This window comes from Amphiura filiformis, chromosome 6, assembly GCF_039555335.1.
Source record: "Amphiura filiformis chromosome 6, Afil_fr2py, whole genome shotgun sequence".
NCBI lineage: Eukaryota > Metazoa > Echinodermata > Ophiuroidea > Amphilepidida > Amphiuridae > Amphiura > Amphiura filiformis.
This window is the reverse complement of record NC_092633.1, coordinates 1,858,689-1,871,322: the sequence shown is the minus strand read 5'-3', so window position 1 is coordinate 1,871,322 and position 12,634 is coordinate 1,858,689. Positions and strand designations below refer to the sequence as shown.

The 12,634-nt window shown below is 37.8% G+C and overlaps 1 protein-coding gene across 4 annotated transcripts in view; it reads left to right on the top strand.

Moving 5' to 3' along the window:
• The window catches only part of LOC140154802 (low-density lipoprotein receptor-related protein-like), a 134,813-nt gene that overhangs the window by 44,791 nt on the left and 77,388 nt on the right, over positions 1–12,634 (top strand). For all 4 annotated transcript variants that reach the window (XM_072177384.1, XM_072177382.1, XM_072177383.1 and 1 more), the window contains exons 2-4: positions 6,761–6,883; positions 10,143–10,280; positions 11,695–11,817. In XM_072177384.1, coding sequence (XP_072033485.1) covers positions 6,761–6,883; positions 10,143–10,280; positions 11,695–11,817 — 384 coding nt within the window. The remainder of the gene's footprint in view (positions 1–6,760; positions 6,884–10,142; positions 10,281–11,694; positions 11,818–12,634) is intronic.

Here is a 12,634-nt window from a genome sequence, read left to right as displayed (position 1 = left end):
GAACAGACCACATGATTATAAGGCTTAACATGTTTTTAGAGGTATTTATGTTGATCTGTGATTATGATATCACAAATATAGAAAACATTGATTAAAATGTGCAGCAGTGTGGCCACCAAAACCATCAAATTTTCATGTGTGTGTGTCTTCTTGATATATCGATGTCCTATTTGGAAAATATCAGTCGCAGCAACCTTGGACTATAGTCTTCCACAGGGAGTGTATGGGTTTCAACATGCAGAATATTATAGCCCATGTATGCTTGCACATGAAATTGATAATTATGATATTACAACAAAGGTATGCAATGCATATGAATGCATATAGGGAATTCAGGTGGGGAATTTAATTTCAAGCTTGATTAGTCAACCAGGAAATATAGGCTATACCAAATTCATAGCTTACTAATTCAATGAAATATGATAGTCTACCTTTAAAAGACTACATGTAACATAAGTTCATTGGATATACTAGCATGAAAAGCATGAAAATAATGTACACAAAACTTTCTACTTTGATAGTAATACTAGACTTCTCAATCTTCGTAGTCCATTTTGCATACTCTGGCTAATACATTTAAGCGTAAACCTCCGATTTGTATTCATTTGTGTGCAATAGATTTCCACATCTGATCTTTTCAGTCACCGTAATCCATCTGTTTGTTAGCTTCCCAAGTGGACTACTTACTTTGAATTGCGTTACCATTTTTGACACAGGTCTCTATGTAAAGCTAGGCCAATTTCTGTCCTAACTCCCGGGCCTAACTAAAATTGGCCATGATGCAATGCATCTTTAAATGAACGTGGCTTGTGATTGGTCACCCAGATCTCATTATGATTTAAATCCTCCGGGCACGTGCCATTACCATTAACTACATCGTGCACAACTATCGATGGAATTTGTGTTGCTTTTGTGTTGGCACAAAAGTTGATGGATGGACGTACATCTAGCGCATCTTGTACCACCATGCTTAGTACTTGTGGTTAAATTGGATTGATAAACAAATATGATTGGCAGTGTGTTTTAGAGAACAAAGTCCCGGAGTAAAGTTCTGCTTAAAAGCCAAAGTACATTCTCAGATTATTTACTCGGGCTTTCGCAATCAATAAACTAGTAGTTTCCAAAATCAGAATTGTTTAGTATTAAAGTGAGCCATTATGCAAGATATGTTGCATTCAATAACATTTGTAGGGGCCTATACTTTATTTTTACTGTCACTAACTATAAAGCTCTTTATGACCATTTTACTATTAATTTTAATACACATCAGTATCATTTTGAGTTCCAATAGGATGTGTTCATCATGATTAATAATAACATATTTTTATTTATCAAAATTTGACTATGGCATAGTGTATTATACAGGTACATGTGTATAGAAAGAGTCTTGGTTCCTGGGCCTGGGTTTAAAAAAAACATGGCATAAAAATATAAGACTAGAAAAATATCTTTGTGTACCAAAACCATGATGGAAATTGTGTGTTTCTATTTTATTTCTATTTCCTTATGTTAATATCAGGATTGGTTGTAGTTGCAAAGTAGGTAGTATTTTAAAAACTATGTCCAACTGCAGATTTATTTTTAGCAACTGTTATTACGTTAAGTACACATACATGTACATGACATTTGTAAAGAACTTCCCCATCAAGAACAAAGTGCATGAAAATAAACCATAGCAACAAAAGAAAACCACGATATACATCAAAGTAATATATTTTTATATATAAGTGTAAGAGGCTGTGCAATAATTATGAGCCCTGGGGGGAAGGTAAAGTTGGGGGGGCAAGAAATTTTTAGGCGAGCCGAAAGGAGGGGGGGCAAGCAATTTTAGGGAGCCGAGAGGGGAAGCAATTTTGGCACACATTCATGGGGTGCCTTTTAAATAAAATACTCTAAAAAGGCTTAGGAAAACAGTGCGGAAATGCTTTAATATGCAAATTTTCCAGCTCGCTGTGCTCACAACATATATCTAGACCATTTAAGGTTTGCAAATTGGGATCCCAAAAATTTGGCATGTGTAAAGGGGGGCAAAGATTTTTTGGCAGGCCGAGAAGGGGGGCAAGCGATTTTTGGCAGGCCGAGAGGGGTGCAAGCAATTTTTGGTGGGCGTTCAGATTTTTTACCCCCGGCTCATAATTATTGCACAGCCCCTAATTTATTGTTTTTACTTCACCATACTCTGTGTAAAATGCATTTTTGCTCATTTTTCTCATTGCGCCATTTTAATTGGTAATGGGGGTAATGTTTTTCCATGAAAACATGAATGTTCAGGTAATCTGTATGTTGGACGGTTGGACCAGGGACATTTGTTAAGAAATGATCACCCTTAAATTCTATCATAATTTCTTCACTTAAAATAAGAGTGGATTATATACTAGGATAGTCAGTATGGTAATTATTAAAATAACTTTTGGAATTGTGGAAATTTATTTTGTGAAAGAAAAGAGTGTCAAATATAAACAAGCTATAGTCTATTTGCCTTCCTCATAGAGTTGGTGGCGTCAATGTGTGCAGGTTATTTTGTGTGCGTATCTACACACCGCCTTTAAATGTGAGTGTAAGCCAGCGCTTTGATTAAAATGTGCGATTTAATGCTGCAACCATTGAATTTTGCACTGACTTCGAGGAAGGTAAAAGCACTATAGTTTATATGTTTGTTTGAGTTACTTAATGGACGCATTATAGAAAATCCATGGTCCAGATCTATGCACAAGCCAGGCTAGCAATTGCCAATAAAAAGCAGGCTGGCCCATTATAGGCAGAAAAAAATCACAAGAAATATAACGAAGCCAACAATGTGTAATTGCTGCTTTTGTTTTATTGTTGATGTCACCCAGCTAGCATAAACAAGACAGAATTTGTGCTTAATTGCACAATCACAAGCCCTGTACAAATATTAGTCAGGACTCACATACTGTCTGTCAAGTCATTCAGGTTATCATGAAATGTAATCGAAATAAAATGTGCATTTTTTTTTTTTTTTTTGAGTATTTTTGGGGCGCCCTCTATGGAGGCGTCTCACAATATTGGCATGTACTTGTGAGTAGCTTCTAATTTCAGTCTTACTAGATTTACTCCGCAATTGTTGTGCTATTTTGCTAAAATTATGCCCTTGCTCAGAAATAAATCCACAATATGCTTGGATTTTATTTTATTATTGTTTTCTGTTATGCACAGGATAAAATGGTGTGCGTATATTCTTTGTTTAAAAGACAAAATTAATGGATTTGTAAAAACACCAAATAAATCGAGACCTTTGACCTTTGTAACCACTTTGACCTTTGTAACCAGTTTACCGCCTCTTAGAACCCGATAGACGGTGACCAACACTTTGGATTACAATAGCCTAATCTGAATGGCATAGTCCAATAAGCTCAAATAAACAATCATAGTGCAAAATTTGACCTAACTTGCAGAGTATGAGTTTTTGTACCCAAAGTTTCAAAGTCAGGCATCTTATCAAGATCAAGATAGTGATAGTGACATAACAATTAACACGCTTATCTTACCAAGGTCTTATCTATCTGCATGGGGTAATTGGAAATTATGGTGTAGCCTATTTGTTTTAAGGATGAAACAACTGGCTCCTTTTGCATGGAAATTAGAACAAATTACTATACAAGCTGTATCAAAAGTTTGGTACCCAGCAGTTTTGATAGTAATTGAAAAGCCTGGTTCTTCCAAATGCAATATCGGGTCCCCTTAAAATGATAAAATGATCAGACCATAAATCTTTTGTGACTGTTTATGACATTAATCAACAAATTATGCGGATCCTAGATGTGTCGAGGATGTTATGTTTATGAACAAAACGTTACGTTTGTATTTTCAACATTGTTAATCATTGCTACGTGTATGTTAACAAATGAAAGTTCTGTAATTATTTTAATTCTTCAATGCTAAGTTAGTAAGTATTCTTTTGGATATCATCAAATTGTAAATCTCTAGTCAGATTTTCAGTGTGTTAACAACTATGTATCAAAGATGTTACGCTTCATGTACAAAACATTAACGTTCTTATCTTGTAAACATTGTATACCCATATAGCTACTTTTCAAGAATGAATGTTCTGTAATTGTCTTTTATCCTTCATCTCTATTAGATTTTCAGTGTATTAGCAAGTAGATGATGTATATGTATCACAGACGTTATGATGTATATGTATCACAGACGTTATACATTCATAAAAACTTTTCTTTTGGTCAACAGAGGGGTAGATCCTCTTCTATACTATCCATCATATACCCCCCTGCATAACGAAATTCAACAATATTCAATATCCAAAGCAATATCATCACTACAATATGCCCCAAAATTGAACTCCCCCACCCCACCCCACATAATCGCAAATTGACACGACAGCTTCATTCCAATTCAATTTATTTCATCCAAAACGGTCCTGTGATACACCTTCCCCAATCAAACACATTTGTCTTGCATTTGATCATCTTCTACTCTTCCCTAGAAAAAATCATTATGATACCAAATCCCCGGGACCAAATCTAAACACCATGCCATGGAATTCACCATATCACGTCCAAGCTCACATAATTTGGGCGCCCCATTCCTTTTTTAAAGGAATTTTTATTGTGACCTGTTATCACGAAAGGAGTGGAAAGTAACCCAGGGAAGAAACTGAGATATAATTCATTGAACACACCTGTGATGAAAACAAAAGAATTCTTCTTAAAATATTGACTTTTGAACACCAAGTGAGGGTAGGAAAAACCTATGTACTTGTGGCCCTTGAACATGTTTAATGCTCTGCGTGCTAGCCATGCGCCCGGGCTATGCGCTTCAAAGGAAAAAGTTTTGAAATATTTTCTCAAAATATCAAGAGCTATCATAAGAACTACTGAACCAATACTAGGCTTGTTTGTACTCATTTTAATGCATTTTTCATGCTGATTCCAAATATGGTCATGAAAATTTACATTTCTGAAATGTTTAAATTTTAAATTTGGTTTAAACATGTCGCCTGCATTCGCACCTGCGTGAAGAGAGTTAAAATAGAACTGCCCAATAGGATTTCCCTGCCCAATGGCAGTTTTTATTTCAGATCACACAACATTAATTTTGAATTTGTTATTATCTGTTTTTGTTTGCGTTAAATAATTCTGTGATGCCATTATTTGTGAACAAGGAATCACCTTGGCCTCCTTAGATTAGCCCTGTTCGCAGACTGTGACGTCCCTTGAAATGTGTGAGCAACGATGCACTTCTTTTGGCTGCTTTATTGGACTTTGAGTAGGGCCTATCAGAGGGCACAGTCAGTGAATCAGTCAGCACCCTTCTTTTGGCTGCTGTATTAAGCTATGAGGGACCGTTCACAAAGACTTGTAAGGGGGCCTGATGCAAAAAAGGGGGCCCTGAAAAAAATGACCACAAATTTTCCTGGGAAAATTGAGTTTATATGCTTTTCTATGGGGTTGACCCATAATTTTCATGTCAAAAAGGAGGCCCTGAAATTTTTGAGGTCTGTAAAGGGGTCCCGAAAAATGTTTGCGATAATTTTTTTTTGCATCAGGCCCCCCTTACAAGTGTTTGTGAACGGTCCCTGAGTATCAGAGAGCACTGAGTCAATGCTATGGCCTCCTACATAGTTTGTGATTCATAGCTTTAACACTAAAATCTCCAGCATGCTCATCTCTCCAGACACAGTTCACTAACCCATACTAGATTGCACATTCATAGAATGGTTTTTCAATGTTTTGGGTACTAAAATATCATACTCTACATCTTGAGATCAAATTTTATGCAATAATTGTGTAATAAGGTTAGTGAACTTCACCATCAGAGATGATACTGATTTGGTCCATATAATGCAAGTTGCATTTTACAACTTTTATGAAGAATATAACGTGGGTGAATATACAGTCATGTTCATGATACCGTAATTTGTGTTTTGTTGAGAATCAGTCACGCTTATCAACATTAATATTTTCTATTTTACAATATTAAAGAACATGTACAGAACTTGTTTTTTAGTTATGTGCAAAACTGCAAGCAAGGGCGTCTTGGAGCTGCCAAGCTGAGGGGTGGGTAAAAGTTTGAATCATCCAGCTGACCTATACCAGGACAATTGCATATGAAAATTTGCACTTTAATACTAAAATGTGCCATAATGAGGACAATTGATTGTGACCTAAAACCTGAAAAATGTACATTACAACTTTTGGTCAATTTTGGCTCCCTTCCCTTCCCCCAGTCGGCATGTCTCTGTATAAGCAAGTAATTTTCTATAGCTATCACCATTTGCCTGGTTACATACTACCCCCCCCCCCCTGAAAAAGACAGGCCCGTATGCAGGGGGGTGAACTATGCAGAAGATATGCTCTCTACACCCCACTGCATGGTAAAAGAAGACCTGGAAGGCAAAGAACATCCTTATGTGCAAAAACTGTTAGGGGACTTCGACAACCTTTTTACGTACTGCCAGATGCCATAACTGCATTGGCTTCAAATCATAGTACATGGAGAAACGAAATGAATGAAGTGAATGTGGTATATGCAAATGGGGCTAGCTGCTGCTAAAATGGCATCTTTGAAACATTATATTTTAGTAGCAGCTTCGGATAGCGTGGGAACTTGGGGTTTTGAGCAGCCAGGGGTATTGTGGGAAGGGGAGTGAGAAATTGCAATAATACTTTACAATAGGGTACATGTTTCTCCCAAAACTGTTTTTTTTCATCCTGTTCATCAAATTTAAACTATCATGTGATTTATTTTGTGGTGTTTTTTTCTGTGTTTTCTTTTCCAGTTTTGAGTCAGTGTCCAGTCAATGAGTGGTATTGCCAAAATGACGACACTTGTATTGTAAATGAATCGAGATGCGACACATTCCATGACTGTGGTACTGGAGAAGATGAACTCAACTGTCCAGGTCAGTGCATAGTAGTAGTGATATTACATCTCGTGGAAATTGAGTGACGGGGTTCAATCCCTGCCGAGTCCTAATTTTTTTGCTCTCTCGATTTTATAAAATGTCAGTCGCCTGAGCCTTCATAAAGTCATTTAAGGGGGTACTACACCCATCGCATTTTTTTTGCATTTTTTTGCATTTTGTGAAGAAATAGAAAAAATTGCACAAAGTGGTATGCAAAATGAAGGGGCAAATCTTCTTGTTCTATTGGTGCCATCGGTATCAATGTAGCTTACATGCTTTTAAAGGTAGAAGCCAGAAAGTGGTACATCACTCATGTACCACTTTTTGCACAAAATGCAAAAAAAAATGCAATTCTTGCATATATAATTTATTGTTTTTAGCTATGCTAAGGTGAAACATATCTATATCTAGGCCTACTCCTCATTCCAGAAAAATACAGCACTAATTTTTTGGGATCAAAAAATATTATCAAGTTTTGCAAAATGAAACATAGCTCAATCCTAATCATTACTAACTGGAGATTTAAAAACATTTCACTATTTTACTAATTTCTTGAAAAAAAAGAGCCAAAAACAAGCATTTTTGGCATGTTTTCTGACAATCGAGTCACAAAAATCAAAGACTTGGAACAAGTCTAAACATTCAAAATAGCTCAAAATATTGAATATATGCCGATATTTTGCTCTAATGCTTACTTTTACTGTGAATGTTACTATATTTAAAGCAATAATGTGTAATTTGCATAAAGAATAGATTCTTATTTAAATGTTTATTTTCACTGATCACATTATCCCCTTTTAATTTCGAGCCAAAAAAAAAGAGGTATAACAAAGAAAATTTTAGTATACCACTAAGCATTATAATCATGCAAAAAGTAGAAATCCGAGTAAAATTGAGGACGTCGCTGTGAAGCAAATCACACATTATGGCTTTAAATGCAGAGACTTTTAAGTCTAATTGACATGCTTTATTTTTATAACCAATAATTTTAAAATGTCAATTAGAATGCATAAACTGAAATTAGTCTTAGTACAAGTCTTTGGGTTTGATTGTCACAGCATATGAAACACACTAAAAGCGCATGTTTTTGGCCCTTATTTCCAAATATTAAAATTTTACTTTTATTGCCAGTTAGTACTAACTAAAGGATTAGGATTTAGCTATGTTTCATTTGGCAAAACAGGATAATTTTTTCTGGAATAGGGAGTAGGGTTATATACATTTATATAACTGCCTGATTCAATTTATGTGATGTAAAACTTGTTATATAACATGTCTGCTAATATTTGAGCCTCAACCCTCTACACTGACCCGGCGGGGGGGGGGGGACACTAGAATACTAAAGTGACGTACCTGTGCCCACCAGCTAGGGGTCTATCAGTGTAGAAATTTTCAGAAAAAAGGGGCTCATTCGGTGTTGGCAATGTCAAAAATGGGGTGATTTTGTATAGGAGCACCCAAAATTTCACATCATTTACAATTAAAAATAGCTTTTTACCCAATTTTACAGTACAAAATAGACAAAACTCATTTATTTTCTTCAAAATGCGCGTGAAGCGCGTGGAAATTTCAATTTTGAGGACTAATTGTTCAAAAAAGGGGTCATTCAGTGTAGGCTACTGCCTAGGCGAAATGTCAACCGTGCTAGCATGGTCAACCATGGTCAACCATGGTCAAAACATGGTTGACCATGGTTAACTATGGTCAGCGATGATCAGCCATGGTGGCTTGACCATGGTCAACCATGGTTGCCATGGTCACCATGGTATACCATGGTCGACCATGCTTTAGCATGGCCGAGCATGGTCGACCATGGTCTTCACCTCACTTGACCATGGTTGACCATAGTCACTTTTAAGTATACCATGGTCAACCATGCTTTATCATGGGTGAGCATGGTCAGCCATGTTCATCACCTCACTTGACCATGGTTGACCATGTTCACTTCAAGTATACCATGGTCAATCATGCTTTAGCATGGGTGAGCATGGTCAGCCATGGTCATCACCTCACCTGACCATGGTCACTTCAAGTATACTATGGTCAACCATGCTTTAGCATGTGTGAGCATGGTCAGCCATGGTCATCACCTCACCTGACCATTGTTTGGCCATGGTTACTTCAAGTATACCATGGTCAACCATGCTTTAGCATGGCTGAGCATTGTCAGCCATGGTCATCACCTCACCTGACCATGGTTGACTCTGGGCAGGCGGCATAGGACACGCAACACGGACGTACGAGGCTGGCGAAGATACAGGGCTGATAGCCCCATTCACAATACACGGTTAGCGATTATAAATGGACAATTAACATACTTGCAGTGGGGTACTTTGCAGAACCCCAACGGTTTTAGAGTAAGATAATTTTGCTTTGACACCACATAACAAATTTAGAATTGTTTGTGAAGATTTCATGATTATGTGTTAATCCAATGGCGACGACAAAAATAGCGATATCGCATCCACCATCATCTGACTCTGGGTAGTGAATGAGAAAAAGTGCCCTCTGTTGTTATTAATCGTATTTAATGCGTATTTACAACGTTGTGAATAAATATTTGACACCATAGAATATAAAAACTAGTAATTTGATAAGTTAAAATAAGATTTTTAACGGAATAAATCTAAATAATATGATTATGCAGTTTATTCCGTTAAATATTTACCCCATAATTTCCCTCATTCTTCAGGCCCTGCCTCTATCGGGTGCTAATTTAAAGTTTAAGCTTGATTGCTATTGTTTCTTTCTATTGTTTCTTCCTTGATTGCTATTGTTTCTTAACCATGGTCAAACATGCAAATTTTTGACCATGGTCACTTTAGATAGACCATGGTTGACCATGGTCTCTGGCCGTGGTGCCATTTTTCAAAAGCATGGTTGACCATGGTTTGACCATGGTCAAAACCCATGGTTGAACCATGGTTGACCATGGTTAACCATAGTTCAACCATGCCTTTTTCGCATAGGTGAAAAGAACGGGGTCATTGGGTATAGGATTAGCCCAAAATAACGGGGTAATTTCATGGGCACATGGCGTATGTCAATATATGGGAGTGCATGCCCCCCCCAGGCACTGACCTAGCACTTGTTCTGTGCGTAGGGGACTGTGATGGGTCCTCTCTGACATTACAAAAGCCACGAGTCCTAAACTGGCTCATTGGCCGCTTCACAGCCATTCGAATGTTGTTTATTTTATTTTTATTTTATTCTATTATTGTGAAATTTCAACCGTTGGATTTGCTTAATTTGACAGAACCATTTGCTAATAATTGTACCGTTGGTTTCGAGAGATGTCCAGGAGTAGGTAATGCAGCTTGTATCTACCCAGCATGGAGGTGTGATGGTGACATTGACTGTGCTGACTCATCAGATGAAGATGAAAGCTGGTGTCGTAAGTTTGCTACCAGTGGCATACCCACCGGTGGGAGGGGGCAGGGAGGGCAGGTTAATCCTGGCTCGAAATACTGGGAAATAAATTAACCAACATTTAACAGGGTTCCTGCGGTCCTTGAGAGTCCTTGAATTTGAAAACACCTTTCCAAGGCCTTGAAAGTCTTGGAAATTTGCACAATGTCTTTGAAAGTCCTTGAAAATTGGAATTTTACCTAAAGTATAATTTTGACAAAATTTGGGGAGTGGAGAGAAGCTGTCACTTTTTTTAATATGTGCCGCATGGAGAGCTGCATCATGATTTGTGTTGTGGTAAGTCCTTGAAAATCATGCTTTTGGACCTTGAAAGTCCTTGAAAAGTCCTTGAATTTTAAAGGCTTCAAGGTGCGGGAACCCTGATTTAAGGTTGGTCTGAACCCTGGAATTATGGAAACTTTCGGGCCTCATAAATTCTAAAAAAATATTGATGTTCTGTTGATATGCAGGGGGGTTGCTCTGGGTTGCTCCATTGCAACAGTGGGGTAGCGTCATAGGGGCACGGCACATGCCCCCCCAATCGATCAGAAATTAAAAAAAATTCCATAGGAAAATGGCTGAAAACGGCTTGTGTCTCCCCAATCAGACCCGGTGCCCACCCCCCATATGATGACCCACGCTACGCCACTGCATTGCAAAAATGACCTGCAGCAATGATCATGTATTTAAAAATCTCACTCTCATGAAAAAAATTAACTTATGTGATATTTTGTATTTTGAAATGGGTTAATTGTATTATGTCGAGGATTAATTAGACAAGGAAGCCCTATCCCCGGTGGGTTCAGTCTTCACTGACGATGTGTACGCATGATGGTTCCAATTAGGGGTACTTTTCAAGAAATATCCACGAAATTTTCAAGGACAAAATTGTTTGTGATTGTCCAAATTAGGGGTGTTTTGGAGCAAAATTGTCCTTGAAACAAAAAAATTGTCCTCATTTCCCCGTGAAATAGGGGGCAAAATTCAAAAGCATCCTTGAAATGGTAAAAATAGGGGTATTTATTTCGGAAACATGTCCTCAATTCCTTGTGATAAGGATGTGAAATGAAAATGCGTCCTCAAAATGATAAAAATAGGGGAGGTATTTGGGGGCAAATTTTCCTTGATTTTTCGCAAAATAGAAGTAAAATTGTTGCAAATGTCCTTGATTCCCCGTGAAATAGGGGGTCATTTTCAAATCCTGGAACGGTCATACGTCCTCCCTTTAAATACAAACTGAACCTACTGAGGCACTATCTGCAATAGCTGCCTTATAGACAATTGACCATTTCTGCATTCAATATTGTACACATCTAAAAAATGTGACACCTGGCAGCTATAATAGCACTAATCCCTTGATATTTCATGTTGTGACTATTTTGTATTTGATTATCCTGTAGTAAGCGCTTCATGTCCAGAGAGTATGTTTAGTTGTGCTGACGGTATCCACTGTATACCAGGCCACTACTTCTGTGATGGTGAATATGACTGCACAGATCAATCTGATGAATCAGACTATTGTGGTGAGTATATGGGATGATGACTGCCCTAATATTAGTTGTGTTCACATTGTCGGACGTACGTCCAGCGGAAATTGGTCGGCGCAAGTTGCTAGGAATGGTGGTAGGGGCTGCCAGGAGTAGTGGCAGTGTGAACCATGGTCAGCGTAAGTTTCGCCAGGTGTACGTCCGATGATTTACTCCTAACAAAAGTCAGGAGTAGCAAGCTGGGTGTAACCTCTGCCAGGCATAAGTTGCAATGTGAACGCAGCTACTCCTGGCACCGGTGTAAGTTTGACCTTTTGATGGTCGGAATTAAGACATTACATATTGCGTGGTTGAAAAAGGTCACGGAAACACCGGAAGTGGTAGACGATGTTTACGCCGACCAGAAGTGAATGCTTGGTGGAACTGGTCGGTGTAGTTCTAGGAGTAGGCTAGGTGTGGACAAGCGGTAGGAATAGCGAAAATATTTGTTAAATTATCTTTAAAAGTTATCTTGCCCCTTTCCCTACCCAGGGGCATAACACGACAGTCCCTGGGCTGTACCAGCAGTCCCTGGGCTGTACCAGCAGTCCAGAGGATATAAACCATACTACATAATTAACAAAATTTACCAAAGTCTATGATGTCTATTCCTTTTTGCTTGTTTCAATCACAGTCCATATTTAACCAAATTTTGAAACATTTAAAGCCATAATAAGTGATTTGCAAATATTTTGCGCCAAGATGCAAAATGGAGTATATACTTTGCACATGTTGAGGTGCGGATTTTGGGCATGAAAGTTACTAAGAGTTTTTACTCAAATTCTAAAATTCGAGTCACTAGTCAAGACTATTT